General features: G+C 31.0%; 2 protein-coding genes across 2 annotated transcripts; both read right to left on the bottom strand.

Moving 5' to 3' along the window:
• Positions 1 to 12,902: 12,902 nt before the first annotated feature.
• Positions 12,903 to 14,213, bottom strand: LOC114398196 (probable CCR4-associated factor 1 homolog 11). Its single transcript, XM_028360363.1, has one exon. It carries the CDS (start codon positions 14,024 to 14,026, stop codon positions 13,202 to 13,204), a length of 825 nt encoding a protein of 274 aa, XP_028216164.1. The 5' UTR covers positions 14,027 to 14,213; the 3' UTR covers positions 12,903 to 13,201.
• Positions 14,214 to 16,417: 2,204 nt separating this feature from the next.
• LOC114400266 (ubiquitin-conjugating enzyme E2 variant 1C-like) lies at positions 16,418 to 20,539 on the bottom strand. The gene is made up of 4 exons (XM_028362623.1): positions 20,387 to 20,539; positions 18,939 to 19,078; positions 18,189 to 18,314; positions 16,418 to 16,899 (listed from the first exon to the last, which is right to left on the bottom strand). Exons 1-4 carry the CDS (start codon positions 20,418 to 20,420, stop codon positions 16,759 to 16,761), a joined length of 441 nt encoding a protein of 146 aa, XP_028218424.1. The 5' UTR covers positions 20,421 to 20,539; the 3' UTR covers positions 16,418 to 16,758.
• Positions 20,540 to 24,343: the final 3,804 nt, after the last annotated feature.

The raw sequence follows: 24,343 nt of genomic DNA, 5'->3' as shown, positions 1-24,343 counted from the left end.
TCCCTACAATGAAGTTCTAGCCCTCCATTAACATGAAGAGCTTCATACAAATGGGAAAATAAATGTTTTTGTGAAAGAAAATGGACAAGGGTGAAGAAGAATATCTTTTCTCCAGCCTTTCTGTTTTCATGTAGTAATATGCCTGGTCTAGCTTGGTGCCCCTTTGGTTTCCCACCAACTCAGTATTTTAAAGGCTTTTGGACTTCTCAGCACATAAGGGCGCGCTCAACGAGCATGTCTCGCTGAACGAGAGTAAGTGAAAATCCGTTAAGCGAGCCTTGGCATGCTAGGCGCGAGAAGAGAAAACTACCTCGCTGGGCGGGCTGGCTGCCCGCTAAGCGCGCTGATCTCTGACTTATCATCTTCTAGGGTTTTGCATACGCTAAGCGAGCTGGTTGCCTCGCTAAGCGAATGAGGTTCGCTTAGCCAATCTGCCTCGCTAAGCGAGTTCATGAGCAGCTTTTCACACCTTCTCTTCTTTAGCCCACAAACTGAGTTGAACTCAACATTAGATTACAAAAATGGAGTTTCTACTTTATAAATTCATACAACAAGAAAAATATTTATAATTTCCACAAAAAAAAAACTGTAAATTGAAGGCACATTGTTATTTTCTTAATTCTTTTATATGTACTAAAAGCTCATGAATAGCAATCAACACATACAGACTCCATCAGATCCCATCACAATACTCGTTGCGCAAAAACTCGTTATCCTTAAAGGATCTTACAATTGTGTGATTGTACAGTTCATAGCTCACAAGTCAATGTCATCACTTTACACTTCACAATAACTGACAGATATATTGTGAGAAGAATAATGAAGAACGAATTTGATAACTGCTAAATATGAACTATTTTTTATAATAAAAATATATTGAAAATATCTTTAAAAATATTTATTTAGCCGTTATTTTTGTCTTAAATGCTAGGAATTGATATTTTTCTTATTTATGACTGACAGATATGAAAAGGAGGGATTAAAAGCGAAAAAGATCGAGAAAATATCAAAAATATGAATAAAGAAGATTTTTGGCATCAGACACAAGTCCACTCCAATAACAATAAAAAGAAAGTCAAGCCAAGGAGAGAAGACATCACCCCGGAGACTCAAAGTTCTCTAAGGAATACATCCTAAGTCTGAATGTCTCTAGTAGGGGAAATCTTTCTTTTTCTGTCCTTTTTTCATCCCTTCTCTTTCATCAGTTTCTAAACCCCTTTTCAAGTATAAGATCCTTTATGGCTATGAGAGGATAAACCTTTAGTTAGGGCTGATAGGTCTAAAAGGTCAAAAAATGTATTGTACACTTCATATTTATCAATGCAAACATGTGTTTTCTTTCTTATTTTAATTTCATGTATCATTCATCCTTGCATAATCTCTAGGGATTAGGTGCTCGACAGAGCATAATCCTTAATAAAAATATAAGAAAGGTCTTAATGCATCAGTTTTAGGGATTAGTCATTGAACAGAGGGTAATTCCTAATAGAACTAAAAGGAAGATGTATCTTAATAAAATCATTGCTAGACATAGAGTAATTGCATTATGCCCATGCATCAAAGCAAACATCTAGAATTAAAACTTCATATATTTTATCTATTGAGTCTTTGCAAAGATATTTGGGAGATAAATAGGTAAGATAAGTTTGTCATCGTAAGACATCAGGAGCAAGTATTCTAACAAATGTGGGTAGAAAAAATTCACCAAAATGATAGAGAAAAATCTAAAATAATACATCTTAGGAAAATAAGGTCGGCTGAGTCCCAACATTATCAAATTCTGAATTTATCTTTCTTTATCTTCCTCTTAATTTTTTATTTTCCTTGTCTTTTACTTTTCTTATCTTATATTTTTTATCTTCTATTTTTTTTATCTTTATCATCTTTTAATTTAAATTTTTATCTTTTCTTTTAAATCTTTATTTTATCTCCTATCTTTCTTTATCTATCATTTTATTTTCTTATCTTTTGCTTGTAAATTGGGTAAGTACAAACAAAGTCACTCTAGATTCTACATTCAGACTTTCAAGTATTTTACTCCTTGTCACGAATTTGGTGCACTTAACAACAAGTTAACAGAATTTGAGAGGAAGAAAAAACATATAAATATATTATAAATGTGAAAACTCACCTAATATATCCTTATTTATATATAGGATACTCTAAGCCTATTATTTATTTTATTTTTTATTTTATTTTTATAAAAAAAACTTTATTTTACCATTTCATCAAATAAATAATCAATTAAAACATCTCTTTATTTTCTAAAATATCATTTTACTCTATTTATTTTCTAATACTATGAAACGCTTATTTTAATTAATAAAAACTATTTTCTCTCATTTATTTAATTTTTAAAAACTCTATTAATTTTTAAATAAAACTCTTTTTATCTATTTTATGAAAAATGGATTGTTACATAGACTATTAGTTAAATAATAAAATTTCAATTGATATAATTAATGGTAAGTTAACTATTCTTAATTTACATCTGATGTGAACGGTTATATTTTGAAACAAATTGAGGAGGACTCTTGGCTATGGCGTAGTGAAACAAATGGATGTTTTTCTATTAAGTCAGCTTACTGTGGAGTTTTTTAACAGCACAGAGATAGTTTTGAATGTCAAATCTTGTCGGATACTTGGAAACTTAATGTACCGCCAAAGGTTCATTTTCTATTATGGAGGGTGTTTAGGAATCGGATTCCCTCTGGTAACAATCTGCTACGCAGGAACATTGACGTAGGAATAGCAAATTATAACTGTAAATTTTGCCTTAATGCCGTGGAAACTGTGGAGCATCTATTATTCGGGTGGCCGGTTATTTCAGTGGTGTGGAACCCGTGTTATAGGTGATTTCAGTTACCTGTGGTGCTTCCTTGGACGACTGCTGACCACTTCTATCAACATCACCTATAAGGAGTTAACAAAATTAAACAAACCAGATGGAAGACTTTGTGGTGTGCGGTGGTATGGACTGTTTGGAAGACAAGGAATGATTGTTTATTTAATAACAAGATTTTCAACATTCATAGTTTGCTGCAGGAGATTTTATTCTACTCTTGGAGTTGGATAAAAATTGGTGACAAGTCATTTTGCTACTCTCTCACACAGTGGTGTTTTAATCGTAAGGCTTGTCTTTTGAATACATAACATATGTTATTGGAATATTGGTCTACTTTTAGTTTTGGTTTGGGACTACTATATTGTTTTTTGGTGGGTATAGGGATAGGTTGCTGACATAGGATGATACATAGTAGGTGATAGATGGTTTGGGTAAGATTTATGGTGGAATTTTTTGTCTGGCATTATTGGCTTTTGTTGCCCCTGGGTATGACTTCAGTAGTTATATCTTGGGTATTCTTGCAAGAGAGCTACATGATGGTGTGGGGTGGGATGGGCTAATTCCTTCTGGTATCGATGTATAGGATACTTGTGGTATCGATGTACGTATATATATATATATATATATATATATATATATATATATATATATATATATAGTTTTTGCCGAGAAAAAAAATATTCTTTAAAAATTTGTATTGATCATTTATTAAATTAATAAGTTTTTTTTACTGCATTAATAACTTATTTCAAACTTATCGTATATAAATTATAAAATAATATTATTTAATATGAAGTTGATATAATTATTAAATGTATTAAGAAAATATTTTTCAATTATTAATTTGCTTTAGGATTACAATATTTACCTCATAGTTATTTCCCCACTCGGGGATGATGCCAATATTGTTGTTAACAAATTAATAAATGTAATAATTTTATCATAAGGAATAAAGATTAAAATGAAAGATCAAGTACTCTAGTCTACTGGAAACTTTGTTTGTACTTGTATTTATAAATACACAATATATAAGCAAGAGAAGAAGAGTAGAATAGAAATAAGAAGAAAGAAGGAAATTGAATTTAAAAAGATAAAAATAATAAAATAAACAAGAGAGTAAACAAGATGAATGCAAAAAATGAATTTAGAATGCAATTATGTTGTAGCTTAGCATGTTTAACTACCCTTGATGTAATATTAATATTTTTCTCTCCCAATTTTCATCAACATCTACTAATATGTTCAACTCTATCCCTCATGATGAAGAGTTTGATTTATGTATTCTCTCTCAAATTTTTTTGTAAAGATTGAATCATAAACAAAATTAAGTATGAAGATGTATGCAGAGACACAACAAAGTCATTCCATCCCTAATAATGCAATGTTGAAATATCATTTCTCAGTTCATTAGATATTATCATTTCTCAATGTATAATCCCTAAAAACAAATGCATGGATGGTCAAACCACACAGTAGGGATGAAGAGCAAAAAAGAGACAATAGAAATTGAAATTGCATTAACAAATAAGAAAAACAATTCAGTTCAAAGGCTAATAGAAGAAGGAGTTTGATGACTAATAGCAAAAAAAGGAAGAATGACTAAGAAAATGGGGTTTCCCCTAAAGGAGAAGCTCAGACTTTGGATCTCTTCACTGGAGAACTATGTCGGTGTGTCTTTCCCTTTTGTTTCCTCCTCCTTATATAGGCTCCATGTAACTTAATTTTCACGCTGAATTCGCGCTTAGCACGAGCTTTCACACTAAACACACGTTTGGACTTCTCTATGGACGCGCTAAGCCTGTAGTGTGCACTACTCGAGTTGTCCAATTCTTCTGACTTGTCTTTAAGGTATTTTCTTCCTATTTTTGCATTAATTTTTCCTCTAAAGTATTTGAAATCTTCTTCTTTTGAATTCTGTTAATAAAAAATTACAAAGATGTTAATTTCTTTATTATTTCCTTAAAAATAATAATAAAGTAAAAAAATTACACTCAATTATTAACCAAAATTAACTATCAAATTAACTCATATATCACATATATCAATTGTCAGGCTTCAAAAACTTTTAAATTGTAAATAAATAAATACAACTGATAAGATTGTACCTAGAGGCTACACTCATAATAAATAACTGTAAAAAATTCCAAAACATACTTGTTTAAAAGATCTTAAGTGTTCAACTACATGTCAACAAATTTTTATCTACATGCAGTGTATAACACGTTACTGATAACACTTGAAAACTTTTACCTATTACCCGCAATAAGTTAATTATATTTTCAAATATAATGATATTACACTTATTACAGTATTTTAATAAGGTACCACCATACCCATAATATTATAAATTAGTAGTATTACAATTGATTTAGGGCCCCCAAAGATTTTAATGCTCATACCTCGTATAATGAAAGTTTCAGACCTTAATTTTTGGATCAATTGTCCCTCATAAGAGGCTCACCATTTAAGAACCAGTATCTTAAACGTAACGATATTAAGGTTATCTTTATTCATGCCCAGGTTGATTAAAACGGAGTTTAAAAAAAAAGTTATTATTTTAATAGGAAATATTTCTATTTCTCTTTAAAATTTATGATTTGTTAATATTTTCTTTAGTGCACAGGGTTTGTATTTTTTTTAATAACTTTTACATTTTTAATGCAAAAATAATTGTAAAATAATTATTTTTTTTATTACAAATATCTTTTTCATCTTTTAATCATTTGAATAACCATTAACCATAGCTAAATGATAACAATACACTTAGCTAGTTAGTTGGTTCAAATTAAAAAAATATATAGTTTAGTTTCTAATTGATAGTTATGCATTTTTGGATTTTAAATTTTTGTCGTCTACATAATAATTCATTATTTTTTTGTGTAAAGATAATTAAATATTTTCATTATTATTAACAAGCTAATTCTTTCTTCACCCGGACCTTTTAAAATCTTACATAACACTTTTTTTTTCATCCTTCCTCAGTTCCTCGCTCTTTGTTACATGTTAACTCTCTTTGTTCTCTATTCTTAAGTTTTGAAAATTACATTACTTTCTAATTGTCAGATTTAAAAATATATAATTTTATTTTTTATCATTTGCAAAATTTAAAATCACATTAATTAATCTGGCAAATTATACTCGTACTTTTCACTTAATGTTTAATAAATTCACACATATGCATTTATTATAGAATAAGATAAAATAAGAAATCCAACAAATCTTTTATTAAAATAAAAAACTATCATAATTGATTTTTACATAAAAACCTTAAAAGACAAATAAAAATAAATAGAGAGAATAACTTGCACCAAAATTCACTTTAAGAGACCATATAAAAAAAATCAGTAAAAACAGATATTAAATTCTTTATAATAAGCTTTGTATAAACATAAAATTAGTTTAAAATATAAACTTTAAACTTTTTCCTTTAACTTCATAAGTATAAAGTTTTTTTATATACATAATAAATATAAAAGTTTTAAGGTTTATTGTCTCCAAAGTTTTATAATGTTGTGAATTTTACCTCCCAATTTTTTTTCCTGAACTTGCCCCCCGATTTATAAAAATTGCAAACTTTTTGTGTGTGAGGGACAAAATTTGTGTTGTTTTTAAATTGAGAAGACAAAGTTCGCCACACTGTGGAACATTGAATGAAAATATGCAATTAAGACATTTTTTAATCATGCAAAGTATGATTTTTTTATTTGTCTAATTAAAAACGTCTTTTTTTAAGAAAATTAAAACCATTTAAACTTCTCAAAATAGCATATTTCTAAAAACTACTTCAACCACATATAATTGGAAAAAACAAAATAGAAAAAAAAAATTCAGGCGTGTGCCGCTCTAGATTAATTGGATAAAGATTCACCCTTATTTTCCTCCCTTGTCAACCGATTATTTGAATCTATTGCACATCTCATTTATGACCACATTTAATGTAAACTCGCAAAAAGTAAATCAAACGGTTCAACAATCCCATATATTTTGCGCGGGAAGGAGGATTGGTGCACGCGTTTCATCAAGTTCTGTCGACAAATAAAATTTAGGAGTCTACTACTATAGGTTAAATGACATTTTCACGGGATAATATTTTGAAGAAAAATTTATTTATTTGTCCTTCGATAAATATTATACAAATAACACTCTATAAAAAACTGGAAAAATAAACATAAAACTTTGGCCATGTAAAAATTTAATATAAAAATACTTATTCAATTATTTGTGAGAAATTCATATGCATACCATTGACCATCATACTTATTCCTCCTTCTCTAAAGTTTTGAAGGTTTGAGAATAAGACTGGATAATGCCATGGTTACAATTTCTATTCCAAACTTTAGAAATTTACTAACTATTAATTTTTTTTTTATTTCAAATATTAGTTAACTTAATAGACATCATTGGTGTACTTCAAATATAAGTACTAGTAACATTTGGAGCTAACACTAGTGCTACATATTTTTCATGGGTCAAAATTGTAACCATGACATATCCTTGACCATCATACTTATTCCTCCTTCTCTAAAATTTTGAAGGTGTGGGAATAAGAGATAATGACATGGTTACAATTTCTATTCCAAACTTTAGAAATTTACTAACTATTAATTCATTTTTTTTACTTCAAATATTAGTTGACTTAATAGACATCATTCGTGTACTTTAAATATAAGTACTAGTAACATTTGGAGCTAACACTATTGCAACATATTTTTCATGGGTCAAAATTTTAATTAATGAAAGCCAGACAATATTTCTTCACATGAAAAAACAATGGTAAAACATACATATATTTTAGTCCCTACATGCATCATGACTTCTCAATTTGATCCTTATATGTAAAATTTATTAAATTAGTTTAGTCATTCTCACTGTTAACTCCCTTTTTATTTAGAAACATTGTTAACTCTTTTACGCATTATTCATTTATATGAATCAAATTAAGAATGCGCTGAGTAGAAATGTACAAAAGAGTTAACGGTCAATGTTAGATCGTTAGAGATAACGTTATAATAGCAAGAACCAAACGGATAATATTTGTATATATAAGAACCAATTTAATAAGTTTTTTTAATATAGAAACCAAGTTGAAAATTCATGAAATGTATAGGGACTAAATTTAAATAACGGAACTAAGTTAAAACTAATGATGCTTAAAATAGTCTAACACCACACTATTAAAAAAAATCAAATTCAGTAAATACATACATTCTTGTATTAGCCAATGGAAGTTCATCCCCGTTTTTTTTTTTCACGAAAAGTTTTTGCCTCCGAAGTTCACCATTAATTCTTCTCCTTTTGGAGTATCTCCTTAGGAGTACTGCATCTACTATAGATCACCCAAATACTGAAGGAAAAATTAATGAGTAAAAAATAACTTCGACTGTTCGAATGTGTAATATCAATTTATTCATTTAAAAATAATTTACTTTCTTAATTATGGAAAATAAAAAAAATAAAAAAAAACAAAAACAAAGAGGCCGTTGACAAGAAAAGATATTTATAACTAGTGGGAGGTTAATTTTGGGAGGAAGACAAAGTAAATCAATCAAAAGCTACCTGGTTCGTAAATATTATATGTAACACACGTGGTGTGTGGGGATGCATAATATTGTGTAACTTGTTAAGATAGAATTCTCTTCACGTGCCTCACAAAAAAGGGTCCAGAGAGTAGATGGAGACCCTTGAGACAGTCACAGAACTAATGGACTAACTGATTGATACTCAACCAGTAGATATATACAAAGATTTCACCAATGGCCTTTGATCTTCTTCTCTTCATTATTTTGTTCATCGTCTCATTCGATTGTGCTTTTGTGTGTGTCCAAAACCTCCAAACGTCCGTCACAATCAAAATAGTAGAAAATTGATTATTTTCCATAGCCAGTTCAGGAGTTTAAGATGTACTATGTATGCTTATATGGGGTTGACCAATGCATGCCTATTCGACGTGATTAAACTATTATTAATGAACATGGATTGGTATTACTACCATTTCCCTGGACAATTGGACGTGTAATCAATGTACTGGGACCCTGATTCGACCTATGCTTGTATTTTGATTAGATCATAATATCATTCCAACAGAAATAAAACTCGGGGACCTCTTGTTTTACCAACGCCTATATCGAAGAACATGAATCATATTATTTTTATGGAATCCTATCCACAGTCCAATGAAAAAAAAGTAAAGAGGGGGAGATTTATGCAGTGCCCACCACCTCACGAAATTTTATGGATACTATTATTTGCAACTTGTACGATCAATTTTGAGAACTTATATTTTTACCTTATAATTACCCACCAATCTCATTCCATCTCCCTCATTTACCACTTTTTGTAGTAGTTGAAACGTGATTAAATTAAGTAATTGAGCACTTCTCCATTCAAAAAGAAATGACTCTCAGAAACCAACAAACGTTGATCCGGCTGGTCAGAAATGGACTTATATCACAAAAGAACCTAAATTTAATTTCTATTATCAGTGTGAGAATCTTATTAATGGATAATTTGTAAACACTATTAAAATCTTAAGACTTATCCTGATATTGGTGAGCACCAGACTCAATTCAGCTAACTTTCAGCCATAAAAAAAGAAATGACTGCCAGAAAATATGCTTATGCCGAATTTGAGTTGGGTTTTAAACCAAGTCTAGCACGATAAATTTCATACAAATAGTGCCCCAAATTTTCTCCTGTATAAGATGTCACATCAGAAGAACCATTGGTGCGGAACCGTCCAGTTTGTATATTATGTGTTACATCATCCACTTGGCTATGCATCATTGTTAAGGATCTTACCATCTTAACAACGAAAGACCGTGAAACATTCTCAAGCTAATGTCATCACGTGGTCGGGGTGTATCAAAACAAATATAATGGGGGGAATATAAAAAAGGTGGACCGCATCCAACTGGATGGGTCTGCAGCTATTGATATTGGGCACTGTCACACTTCATGGAGCATGAGGATTGATGAATGCTGGATTATGACATGCTGACCCACTCTGAAAATGACATGCTAATATCTTTTTCAAATTTCCTTTCTATATCATACATGAAATGTATAAGTTCATAATTCATATATAATTCATCTTAGCATTTATGCATGCAAAGCTAGTCTGAATCAACCCATCATGAAGTCCAATCAAGCTGTAGTCGGATTTTCAATCCCAACGGTTCTACTAAGATAGACTAGGTTCGTCAAGTTCCATACAAGTGCAGCTTGCCAAACACAACAATAGCCCTTCCAGAACTGTCGCGGTTCTCAGCTTTACCAAGAAAGATACAATACTTGGGACATAAGCATAAGATGATACCTGTTAATGTATTGATTAACCTACTGGATCCTCAAACAATACAGCCATACGTTAAACATAAAAACAATTTCTGATTAGCCATATCCCATATAAAGTTCCAACAGGCATTGTTGTCTAACCTTATTCATCAATCATTCATTGATTCATACTGGATGGGAAGTTTCAAGATGTACTGAAAACTTTTAAGTTAATCCATCTACCACCAACCAGTTTCTCAAGTTCAGTGTTCAGCAAGAACTTACATTATGAATTTGATGTCATTCGAAAGAGTAGCAGCAGAGAGTAGTACAAGTTTTGTTAGGATATAAGGGGAAGAGGAGTTTGTAATATTAGTTAGTCAGGTGAGTTAAACAAGAAAAAATATGGGGGAAAACAACATTCTAAGGGTTTCCTTCTTCTCAAAAGGATTTCTCTTTTCGGTAAACAGCAAAAGCTCAATCTACACATAATGAATCTATTATGTTGTTTTGCTATTGCTGGAACCACAAGGGAATGATTGTGGGTACTCTCTGTATTATGCAGGCTTGAGCTTGACCCATTAAATTCAAAAATGAGCTTGGTTTAGGGTTTACCCTTCACATTTTAGGATTTACTATTCATACTTACCTTCTTGATGAATCCAATAGCTCATACCCATTTGGGCTTGGCCCATTAAGTCAATAATCAGACCCACTTTGCAGAATGTCATGTTCTAATATATTCATCATCGGGACATGCTAGGTGCACCCAGCAACATTGCTGGTGCACCCAGGTACATAGGTGAATGGGCAAAATTGCCCTTGTATTAAAAAAATAATTCCTTCTTTCGGAAGAAGGTTCTTCCGGTAGAACAATTTATTCTATCAGAAGAACCTTCTTCTGGAGAAGTTACCGGAAGAAGTTCTTCTGGTAACTTCTCCGGAAGAAGGTTCTTTCGGTAGAACAAATTGTTCATCCGGAAGAACCTTCTTCCGGAAGAAGGTTCTTCCGGAAAGCTTCCGGAAAAAGGTTCTTCCGGTAGAACACAAATTGTTCTTCCGGAAGAAGGTTCTTCCGAAAAGCAATGTTGCTGGGTGCACCTAGCATGTCCCTTCATCATCCCCTATCCATTCACTACACCCTTTTCTCAAGAACATTTTTTATGTTCTCAGATTTATGACCAATTCAAGAACATAAAAAAAGTTCTTGAGAATGAGAATCACTATTTCATCAAACTTGAAGCATTTGTTTGATCTCTTCAATTCCCTCAACCATCATTTCTGAGACCTGATAACTGCTTTTTCTGACCCCTTCTTGAGAAATTCCACTAAAGATTCAAGGGATATGATGATTCTTGACTTGATGACCTCCATCCATAGGATTGTTTTCCTTCTACCCAAAATTAGGATCCGACAAGTAGGAGCAAATGTTATAAATCAAAATACTAATCTTATTGAGTGACATTGACAGCAAATAGGAGAAAAGATACTTCTCTTCTAACCAAGGGTTTTTCCTTTCACAAGGATTTCTTCTTTCACAGATAGCAAAAACTCAGTCTCAAATTGACATAAAAAAATAAAAATAGAATGCCTCCTTCCCCCATACATTCTCCAAGTTATCCAAGTATCCAACTCACAAAACCCCTAACTAGCTAGCAAGTACCAGTATTGTAAACTCCACTTCCCCTTACATCCTTATAAAGTTTCTAGCTAGATAATACAAATAAAAGAAAGAGTAAATACAATATCCAAGACTTTAATTTTCAACAACTAAATGTTCCAATAATATCATGGACCATAATGCTCTTAGCTTAGGCCTCACACCAATCCTTCGGTGCTTTTGCATAATGTAAACTGAAAATGCATACAACTACAACAACCAAGCCTTTTACCATTAAGTGAAGTCAACTTACATGAATCAAACAACGCCGTAATATTTTGTTGTAAATCATGTCTACAGACAAAATATTAATCATTCAAGTCCTTAATTGTTCCACTTATAGTTTTCTTAGTCTTCCTTTGCCTTTAAGGATTGGATTACCCTCTATTTAATCAACTCTCCTTATTGAGCATTGTTGTTAAATGGCAATGCCAGTGGCCACTATGACGGAATGGCATGGCAGCAATTTTACCAACCACTATAGGTAATTGTGGAAGGAGGCCCACTATGGCGGTACCATTGGCTGCCATGGCATGTTTATATGGCAGAATATGGACCTTCCGCCATCCGTCATTGATAACACAGGAGACTTCTACATGTCTTCTCCACACATACTCAAATCACATAAGGCAAGATTCTACCATTGTCGAATGCACTTTTGAAAACCTATTCCAACTAAGTAAATGCAGGGACTGACCAAGAAGTGAATTAAAGGGGGGCTGGAATTTTTTTATACAATTATTTAAAAATCTATGTTTAAATAAATAATAAGTTTAACAATATTTATTATTTTTATGTGCAAAACTAGATACATGATCTACTACAAGAAGAAAATTAAGCATATATCAACTTTCCTACAGTAAGAATGCTAGATATAAAGTAACAGAAACAACAAGGAAAAAATACCAGAAACAGTACTGAATCATAATTTTACAACCTACCATGCATTATATGATCTTCAACTATATAATTTCTGCAACCCAATGACAGAAATCATTCAAACAGACTCTAAAACCAAAATGGAGGAAACCAACAAGGGTATCCCTTATCGTTACCTTCTGACAGGAATATAGCCTGATGCACAACAACATTGCAACTGAATCAATGAACATGAAACAAGCCAACTTTGAACAAAAATCATTTCTATTAAATATTAAAACCTCTTTACTGACAATTGTAGATAGGCAAGGTGGGAGATGCAAAATTTTCACTCTGTTCAGAACTTAAAACATTATCCTCTAACTCTATATATTAGCCCGCTCAGTCAACAAATGCATTGACTCTATCTTTCGCAGGTGCAAATAGAATCCAAAGAATTAATAATTCCTAATGATATTGATAAGCCAGAAATGTGTAAGCTTTACAATTAAAGCTGAAAAAAGAAACCTACACCGAATTGAATATATAATTTCATATAGGAAAGCTCAGAAAACGTCCAAACCATACAAGACACCAGCGTACTGAACAAGCCCATCAGCCTTGCCAAAGTAAATCTCTCTGATATTCTGAAAAGCGTGCAGAGTGAGCAAACTATCAGAACCAGCCTGATGACTTTTCCCTAAGACGCGCTCCACCTTCAGCGACTGACAAACTCGGTTCAATCCACCATGCAGGTTTGAGCAAAACCTCATCAAATGCTTCACATCAAAGACTCTGTCTCCGAAAAACACCCTCACTAGACGGAGAAACTCTCTTAATTCCTCTGGCAATGCGCGATGCGTCAACAATTTCACCAAATATCCGAAATCGTACGCGCTGTGAAAAGTCACCCAGCTAACGGCGTTGTCGCATACCAGACCGGACGACATCATCAGTTCTGCGAACCGGAACGAGTCGATCCCAAAGTCGCGATTCTTCTCGAAATCGATGCCCTGGCGACGCAGCAACTCGACAGAGTCGTGGGCGTGGGCGTCACGCACGACGTCGAAATCTCTGAAGTTGAATTCCCAGATGAAGGCGTTGGAGGTGCCGAGGGTGGGAAGGTTTCCCGCGTTGTCGGAGAGGGTGAGGCCGATCTGGATCAGGTGGAGGCGATCCACGTTGGCTTTGAGCACGGCGTAGTGCGCGGCGGGTTGGCGATGGCGGAAGGAGGGGTCGCAAGCATCGGGGCGCACGACGACGCCGGGGAACTCGGTGTCCATCGAGATGAGAGGGAAGGAGTCGATGACAGATCGGATTAAGTCGAACTCCGATTCCAGATTGGAGGACCACACTGATCGAGTGAGGATGGATCCATGGGATTGGGCCATGGCTTTTAGGATTTTGAAGTTCGATCACTTTGGTTGATTTACGAGGCCACGATTTAGGGTTTGAAGAGAAGAAGAAGAAAAAGATTCGCAGGTGAAGAGAAAACGCCACTGCAATGGACAACTTTTTATAAACACGGTGAGGGGAAGGTTCTTTCTTCTCGTTCGTCCTTTTTTTTTTTTTTTTTTGCTTTTCTTTTGTGATAACGATGAAAAAGAATAACACGAATACAGGAATAAATGAATAATTGCCAATTGATATGGACTTGTAAAGCAAGTTAGGTTAAAAATTGTTTTTTTTTTTTAATGATTCATTGATATGGATTATCTCAATGATACTACTAGCTGAATATATTTTTTTTAGCAAACTAGTTATCTCCTTTTTTTAAGGCAACCAATTAAAAGGTACATTCGGGATTTCAATAAATTTTGAAAGATTTTTGTATGAAATTTGTTGATATTTAATTAATATTTTTTTACTTTTCATAAGATTTTCAATATTCAATTAGGACACGAAGATTTTAATATTTTTAAAAATTGATGAAATTTTTAAAATTTTATAAATTTAAAAGATCATTTTAAAAATTTTGTGAATTCATGTTATAAATCCAAATCATAAAACCCAAATCTGAGGAATCTTTTTAAAAAAAATCTTAAACATCATTACATTTCTCTAGTTTTTTAAAATTTACAAGATTTTTTATTCTAAAAAAGTATTTTAAAATCCTAATCCAATAAGCTTATTAAATTATAATTAGCAAAAAAAATATAGTTATCTTCCAAAGATAGTAAGTAATTAAGTAGTCAAATCTTGCAGATTCTATAAATTATTAAGGTTATATTCCACATGATATTTAAGTTAATTATTAATTTTTTTATTATCTGAAAAACTTGTTTGGTTATTAAGTAAATAAGTTTTTTAGTTTATATTGTTTCTTGAAACACTGCTCCAAGGCTATGTTTCGTAAAATTAACTAAAAAACTAGCTGAAAGTTTATGTTTAGTAAAATTAAGTCTTAAAAGAGTAAAATGAAAAAATCATAATCTATTTAGAAGAGTAACTAAGAATTTGGATAAATATATTGAGGATAAAAATGAGAAAAAAATATAAAAAATTAAAAGCTATCGTTTTAAAAAACGTTATTTCAAATAACGTTAGAAGCTACTAAGAAACTACTAAAATAAGTTTATTTACGAAATAATCAAATAAATTTTTCAGCTAGTAAAAAATATTTGAAATGTCATACCGAACGTAGTCCAAATAATATTTCAAAAAATGTTAAAAACTATTAATAAGCTATTAAAAAAAATTTGTTTACGGAACAATCAAATAAATTTTTTAACTAGTAAAAAAAATTAGAAACTAACTTAAATGCCTTATCGAACATCGCCAAAGTAATATTTTTTAAAATGCTAATTTTTGGTTGTTTTTTGTTTTATTTTTCATTTTTATCCTCAATATATTTGCTCAATTTCTTTATTACATTTTTTAAATAAATTATAATTTTATTATTTTATGTCATTTTATATTTTTCAGCTACTTTAACAATTAATTTTATCAAACCCTTGTAATTTAATAAGTAATTTTTCAATTTTTATCTTTTAACTACCTGCTAACTTTTCATTAAGTTTTGCCTAACATAACCTAAATTGTAGTATAATTTTTCAATCACTTATGCCATTAACTTTTGCCTAGGTCATATCTAAGGTGGAGACAGCATCAGCTAGTTCGACGTTGACACCCCACCCTTCCTTGTTACTTGTTAGTTCAATTGTTATTAGCACATGAAATAAAAAACACAGGAATGAATGAAGGTGAACCATTTGGAAACCGCAATCTAGTTAACAGAGAAGAGAAATAACAGCTGCATCATCATGTAATTGAGGTCCTGAATTTTTTCGTTGAAGATCGCGGCAATTTTTTTTTTCAATTTATCCTATTGTAAAGAGATTCATAAATAGAAATGTTTAAAAAACAGTTATATTATTCCTACACATACTTTCTAGAACATTTTTTTATAATTTACTTTTTATTTCTCTCTATCATATCCAATTCAGCAAAATTTATAAAGCTACATCTTAAAAGGGGGTCCATATTACTTTGAAACACGATTTCCCCATGATAGCAGCAGTTCACAAGGCTTCAGGTTGCTCCAGCAATATAAAATTATAAATTATGATAACCGTGCTCGGAACTGAAGAGGGTTCCCAATTAAAATTGGCAATAATTTTCTTCAAACATACTACTGGTTTTGATAAAGGTGCTGATCCAAGAAATCACGGGAATAATATTAAGCTCTCAATCAATACCAAAACTGGATAATGTGAGAACCCCAAATCCACAGAGAGAGAATCACGTTGACGTTTAAAAACATAACATATGCACCAACTGAAAACATCCAAACAGCATTTGTCACTTTTTTATATAGCCTCCCGCTAAATTAAAAGTCAGAAAGCAAGTGAATCAAGAAAGAAGCAAGATCAAAACGGGAAGAACTGTTATAATAAGAAAAGAACGCTACTTTAAGAGTTGCTTTCAATATTTAGGACCAATCAGAGAGCATCCCTTCAACAAAGTTGACAATGTATTGCAACAAAACTCTATGGAGGTAAAGATGAAGCTCTTTCGAGCATTCCCCAGTATGTTCTTGAATTTAGAAGGATCCAGAGTATTACATACTATATATTGCATACTGCAAATGCAATATGATCCAATATCAGTGTGATCTTGGACACTAATAGTGAGTACCTTCAGGAGGTTGGACAAGCTTGCGGTTATGTGAAGCCGCCATTTCCTTCTTCAGCTGGGTCAGTATATCTTCCATGGTAAACCTCTGTTGCCAATTTGCAAGAAGACCAAATTTCTTTGATTCAACCTGTTTCAATTGCAAATCCATAAATCTAAGGAATTTATTATCAAGTTTGTAACATGGACTAACGATAGGAGTATAGGACTTGGGATGAAAACATAGATTTGTGTATTGGGAAAACTAGTTCCTGAATACAAAGGATGACCTGTGAAAATACATAACAATATTGACAACTACAAGAAAGAAATGATCTGAAGAAAGATAGGAAGGGGTTCCAAGTGCCAAAGCACTCAATTGTTGCCTAACCTCTCTCAACCCTTTGCTCCCATTCTCCCCAAACAATAATCAGTGTCCCATGTTCAGGTGCAGATCCCTACTTCCTCCATCTCCCCAAACTTTCCAATTGCCTAACTGTCTCCCTTATTTCTCCTTGAGTATAAAAGTGACCCAACCACATTCCTGGGCCCATTCAAGTTCAACCCATGCTTACTCTTCCAAAGTTCCAAATTTCTAGTACACTTGGAATAAGGATGTATCAACCAAGTTTTATGTTATGACTAAGAAAAGTAGCATGGTAATGGCATGTAGATCAAGCAACCAGTATTTTTTTTCATCAGGGCATGATGAAATCAACACATACATAAGAAATGATAGTAACATACTCTTTCTCTCATTAGTCAAAATTTATAGGAAATGACAATTTTGTGGGTCGCATGTCTTATTTAATTAACCTCTCTTGATTTTGTAGTTTTTAATAAATTTTAACCAACAAGAAAGAGTGTATCAACCAAGTTTTCAATAAATTTTACCTAATGAGAAAGAGTTCCTCAAACTCCTCTACATATTATTCCCTTCTTAGAGTCCAAATCACTCCCTTAGATTTTGGGTTTGAGCCTAACTCCATTCCAAAAATTAGCTCATGAGGTTATATACACTATTTTGGCATATCACTAATCAATGTGTGATCTCCAACACACACTCCTCACATCGAGACTGGGCAATGTGAAGTTTGCAAGATTACAAGTGACTTGATAGATCATTAGATCCAACAACAATCACTAGGATAGACTACAATACTATCATAGAATTTGAGTTTGAACCAAACTCATCTTCAAAAGTTAGCTCATGGGGGTGAGAGTCACTCCCTACTTATATACACTATTTAGGCCACATTACTAGTCAAAGTGAGATTCTTAACACACTTTTGAATACATCTCGTATTTATTCCCAACTTCAATTGAGAAATCAAAATGAAAAACACAGCAGTTAGCATTGTGTATACCCCCTCCCACCACAGCACCATTGCATTGAAGCACGTAAAAAGCTAAGAGCATGTGAAAAACTATGAACTGTACCACTCCAGTTTCATGATTAACACAAGTCATATTGATCCGTGAATGAAACCGGACGCTCGGGGGCTTTTCAGGGTAGTCTTTATCACAAAACAGCTTCAATTGATAAATTCTTCCTTCATGTACAGTCTGGTAGAAAAACAGAAAAAGCACAATTACTGAACCTGCAAATAGCCTGATATTCATGCAGGATATAAAAATACAAATACATTATCTGGAAAAGAGATAATAAGCCTAAACTTTCCATTTTAAGTAGAGCAATTCATACTTCAGAGTTCATATTTTTTCAAAAACGGTGCAAAGATTCAGCAGACTACTGGAAGGGCATAAAAGAGCCAAAATCACTTCCATTATTATAAATTTATAACCACAATATAAATTACAGAAGGATACTAACATTTCCAATTATATTTTTAATAGCTGTCAATATTATGCCCAGTAAAGTTGTAGAATAATATAGGTGCACATGTATAAATATATGGAAGTTTGTGCTATGTTATATAACTTAATTCTTAAAACTGATCTGTCTGGACATGAACTTGAAACTATGCTGGTGTACATACACTGAGACACAGAAGTTTGTTTAAGGACTAACATGCTCAGTTGCTATTACCCGGAAAGTAAGAACTTCATTTTAGAATGCACAAGTTCCATTGCTACATGAAAATTCACTAGTACAAATAAAATACAGCTCATTTAACATGCACATATTTGAAGAAAAAAAAATCAAGGCAGTGTTAGATAAATATTTACATTATAGGGACCAATAATGGTTCCAGTCCAAGAGCGCATGTAAATGTCATCACCATCATCCATTCCATAACTAACTGTGCCATCTCCTATTCCTTTTTCTCCCTTCTCAAGCTCCTCCAGCAATCTGAAGTTCCTTGGAACTGCATTAAAGTGCAATTGCCTTACTACACACTCATACTGACATTGTATCTTCAATAAATATCAAGAATGGCTACATATATAATCCTTCCACCATATTTTAGTCATGATATTAGGAGTTAGGAGAGATAAAGAAAAATTAGTCAGCAATAGTTAGAGTGGTTAGTTAAAGGGGTTAATTACTTAATTTTATATAAATAAGAGGATGTAAGGGAAGGGGAATCATTCTATTGGGTATCAAAAGTAAACATGAGCTCTGTGTGAAAGGGGAAACCGTAAAAGGAAATATTTCTCTCTTTAGTTCTGTATAATTCATTCAATCAATTAAATACAGTATTTCTTTTCTTTTCCCATATCTATTCAAGGTTCATAGCACACAACTTTACAGAAATGAACATTGCCAGAGCCAGCAAAAGTATTCCATATTACTTCATCCAGTAGATGGCATGGCACATTTATTTGTTCACGGAGCATCTTCATGCATGAGCAACACCAAAGAATATAATAAATAGTTGGCTTATAACTTCATAATTTTAAGATATTTTTGTAGCTTCTGTTTATAGGCAGTATGCTATGTCAGATTTATGCTGCTACTACTTTGTATCATATTTGTAAGTCCCAAAGGCTACGATTGGGTTAGGAGTAAGTTGCGCCTGGGAATCTGGTAATTATAATTCGAATTCCCTAAGAAGGGAGAGATGTAATTTGAAAGGTCTTAGCTTACATTTCAAAAGGTAAAACCAAGCCTTTGAAAGTCTGAACTTTTACTTGAATATTAAACCTAGAATTATCAAAAAGAATCTTTCCTCTTTCATGGTTTGTCATATGATAACCATGCTTAGGAACAAAAATGTGTGTTATGAAATTATGGAGAACACGCTTACCCACCCACATGTTGGCTTAAGCTTCAATACATTAAGAAATAGCAGAGGACATAGCTAAAACAGAAGAAAAAAAATGGTACCAAACAGAGACTATTAAGCCAACTCACCTGGGCTCTCATATTTAAACAACAGTAGAAATGAAATATGAATTTCAAAGAAGCATGCAATACGATGATAAACACACGTGAAAACAAGGCAAAGTGGTTTAGATTATAATTAGGGTATTAAAAAAAACCCACCACGCCGTTTCCATCATCAAAGTCACAACAAAAAATTAACCACAATAAAATTAAGCAAATAAGCAATATTTAATCTCATCGGCTGCTATAGATCAAGAAAACAAGTAACTAACAGGAAATTGTGCATGATTTTCGGTTTTTGAAAAAAAAAATTATAGAAGAGGAGGGTGATAGGTGAGATACTAACCCACGACACTGGATCCTGAAGAACCAAGCGTCATGGATGAAGAAGTGTTGTGGATCTGATCAAAGTATCGAAATTCGAAAGAGGGGAATCTGTGTGTGTGTACAAAAATTAATGTCGGGATAACGAAGAAAAAGAAAATAGACGCAACAGCGATTTGGTCTAATAGGGAAGGGTAATTCCGTAATCACACACGTTCTCTCGGTCGTCGGTCGACGCTTCTCTATGAGGACCAAACGCACCGTATTTGTCCTTCCTGTGAAAAAAAAAAAAGAAAGAAGAATGCTTTAAATTTTAAGCTTAAATAGTCGATTTTTTCCGTAAATGTGTAATTTGTTTACAAATGTGTCCTTGAAAAATAAAAATATAAAATTTAGTTTTAGGAAGTGTAAATAGTGTGACAAATATATCTGAGTGTAACTTCCATCTAATAAAATATATTACATGATACATAGGGACAAATTTGTCACTGAATCAACCAATTTGAACATCACTAATGTCCGAGCATATTTCTCATGTAATCTTTTGTTGACTTTTCGTCTCACATTTCACTCGCAAATGCGTCCTTGACAAATAAAAATATAAAATTTAGTCTCCAAAAGTGTAAAAATTGCGATAAATATATACAAACGTTAATAGTAGATTATGACTAATTATTATAATTTAAAAAAAATTATAATGACTGCGACAATTTTTTTTAACAAATTCTTAAATTAAATTGAGTCTAAAAGAAAAAGGAATACTCGTTTTATAAACTATAAATAATTTTTTTACACTCTCATGTTTAATAAAAGGTTCAAGAAAAAAAATGTTTATTGTAAAGCATTATAGTTAAATTAGATCCATGAATAATTTTTAGAAAAAACTACCATTGTAATCACACTTTTAATTTGTAAAAAACACTCACCTCCTTTGAAATGATTTTTTTTAAGGTTGTGATTTTTTAAATGATAAGTCAATAAAAAATAATTGTGTATGATTTTAAAAAAAAAAATCAACAAACTTTTATTATAATTTGTAATTTGATGTCATTGTATATACTAATAAACATTTGTATTTTATTATAAAAAAACTATAAAAAAATAATTAAATAAATAGTATTTGATTAAACATAAATAATGATTTTCTTATTGTTTTATATTAAAAAATATATATTTGTTTGTCTGTGATAGCATTTATTCAAGAGTTAACAATCAAATGATTCATTTTTTTTGTAATTGAAAAAAAGTAAGAAAAACTTGTCAAAGCAATAAAAATTCACTTTTATTGGTAATATTTTATGAATGTTTCAACCATTGATGAAACTTAAAAATTATATAATGGAAACACACTTACCGGTGTAATATAGTTCTTCCAAAATTTTGTTCCAATCATTATAAATTTTTTAAAATTATAATAATTAGTCACAATCTATTATGAACGTTCAAATATATTTGTCACATTTTTTATACTTTTACAGATTAAATTTTACATTTTTTATCTTTCAGAGACCCATTTGTCAGCGAAGTGGAAAGACAATAAGTAAAAAAAAAAATATATGACAAATATCTCTATATGTTGACAATTATAGATGACCACATTTATAATCATTTCAGTGACAAATTCGTTCCTTTATGTCGCGTAAGTTATTTTATTAACGTGACGAATTGAAGTTAAGGGTCGAATATATTTATCGCACTCTTTACACTTTTGGATACTAAAATTTTATATTTTCATCGTTTAGAAATATATTTATTAGCAAATTATTTAAAAATAAAAATGATTATTTACCCTAATTTTAATTATGGATCTAATCCGGTACATGTTTCTTTTATTTCCAGCCGAGCATGATAGAGGATAAGACTCAGTTTTGATATAATTACATATTTAATGTTCAAATTTGATATTACTGATTAAGTTGAACAATTCTATGTCAGCCTACTTGTGGGGTAATTTTCATTTTTTATTCCTTACACTTAAGAAATTACTTACTTCTTTGTATATATATTTTTTGATTCATTTTAGTGAGATTAAAACACACTAAGAAAAATTGGTAAGAAAAATATAAAAAAATGTAAATGTTGTATTAGTATAAGAACTAAATAAATAATTAAATAAAAAATTGACAATTTTCCCCTTAAAAAATGTCATACTTTTTAATTTCTTTAAAGAGTATTAGGTTAGATTTTCTGATGTTTGGGATAAAATAAAAAAATTGTTAAATTTTCTTAATTTAATTAAATTGAAAAGGTAATTATATATTTTCACTTTAAACCAAATGGTAAATAATTTGGTGACAAAAAACATCATGAAACAAATTATGTAAAAGTGAAATTATGGAGATAAAATGTAATTAATATTTTTTATAATTTATGATTAAACTAAGACTTTAATGTCATTGTATATATAATTAAAAAGTAAATAATAGATTATAGATGATCCTTTCATATTTTAGTTTCCTAAACATAAAATTCAGTTTACAATAACACGTGCCTTTGGAGTTAGTTAAATACTTTAATGGGTGTTTTGTGTTGCATGTTCTTTTGCCGGATTCAAACCTGTTACCTTATGGAATTGTCCTTATGACCATTACCACAGGACCAAGACTTCTTGTTTGGAGTTAGTTAAATGTTAATAGGTTTTAATTTATTTTATTTGGTTAGAAATTTCGGGTGTATCTCATTGGATTGGTCAAAAATCAATCTCACTTATAATACATAATACGTTATTATCTATAGTCCAATAAAATTTTATATATGAAATAAATTAATATATTTTTGGAATTAGTTAAATGTTAATGGGTTTTAAGTTGAATACATAAACTTTTTCATAGATACTTCTAGAAAAAAAATTAAATATTTTTTCATAAATTAAAATCAATTTATGCCAAAGTTAATTTTTATAAGCTCTCTTATATTAATTTTTCCAAAAACATATATATATATATATATATAACAAAGCTTATTTTTAGCTCATAAATAAATTTCAATTTATGAACAAATTTAATTTGTTTTTTTTATTTTCTTTTCTTATAAGTCTTTTTCATCATATATTGAATAGACTCCACTCACCTCTATTTTAATTTTAGGAAAATAACACCATCAAATTTAGTATTTTTGTTTAATTTAATTTGATGTGTATAATTCATTTGACAATACACACTAAGTGTAACACATAGAAATTGAGTTTAATCCCCACAAAATATAATATTGAAAAGAGATAATAAACTTTAAGTGAGGCTAAATTTCAACCAAAGATTAATCTTATAATTATTTCTAAGGACAAATACTTATGGGTATTGGATGTCAATATAGATCCTATGGTTCTAATTAGGGTGATTATCAAATAAGAAGAAAAAATAAACTTTAAGATGGGTTATGTATTCATGTCAAAAAACAAAAAGAAGGTTATGTGTTACAAAATAAAATTTCACTAACAAAATAGACTTTATATATTAAAAGTTACAAACGGCATAAATGTAAAAGATCTTTATCATGCAGTAAAAAAAATATATAATCAGCAAACATATATATTATTACTCTATAATTATGTTAATTTAATCAATAATTTTGAATTTTAGTTCAACGTATCTCATGTGAAACATACATATAGTTTGTATACTAAAAAGATTGAAAAAATCATTTATAATTTGTCATAAAAATTAGAAAAAATTAGAGTCTTGCTAAATTTTTTTTTTTAACGTTCCATTTTTTTAAGTTTTAGTATACCCTCTAAAACTTCATCTCAATAATTTTCTTCGTTAACGATTCTTTTATGTCATTAATGATAAATAAAGTGTAGTAAATGTCATTAATCGTAAGTTAGTAAACAAAATTGTCACAAGCTTATTGGTTTAGAGTTGGACAAATAAGTTTTGGTTTGTAAGTCAGATCTTAAAACCACCGCAACTAATGTGAGTCTGTGTCTAAAATTTGTTCAACCATTTAGGTGGAATTTTATACGAGGGAAATTTTTTGTTTT

Source organism: Glycine soja, chromosome 19, assembly GCF_004193775.1.
Source record: "Glycine soja cultivar W05 chromosome 19, ASM419377v2, whole genome shotgun sequence".
Classification (NCBI taxonomy): Eukaryota; Viridiplantae; Streptophyta; class Magnoliopsida; order Fabales; family Fabaceae; genus Glycine; species Glycine soja.
The sequence above is the reverse complement of the archived record's forward strand: the minus strand, read 5'-3'. Positions and strand labels throughout refer to the sequence as shown.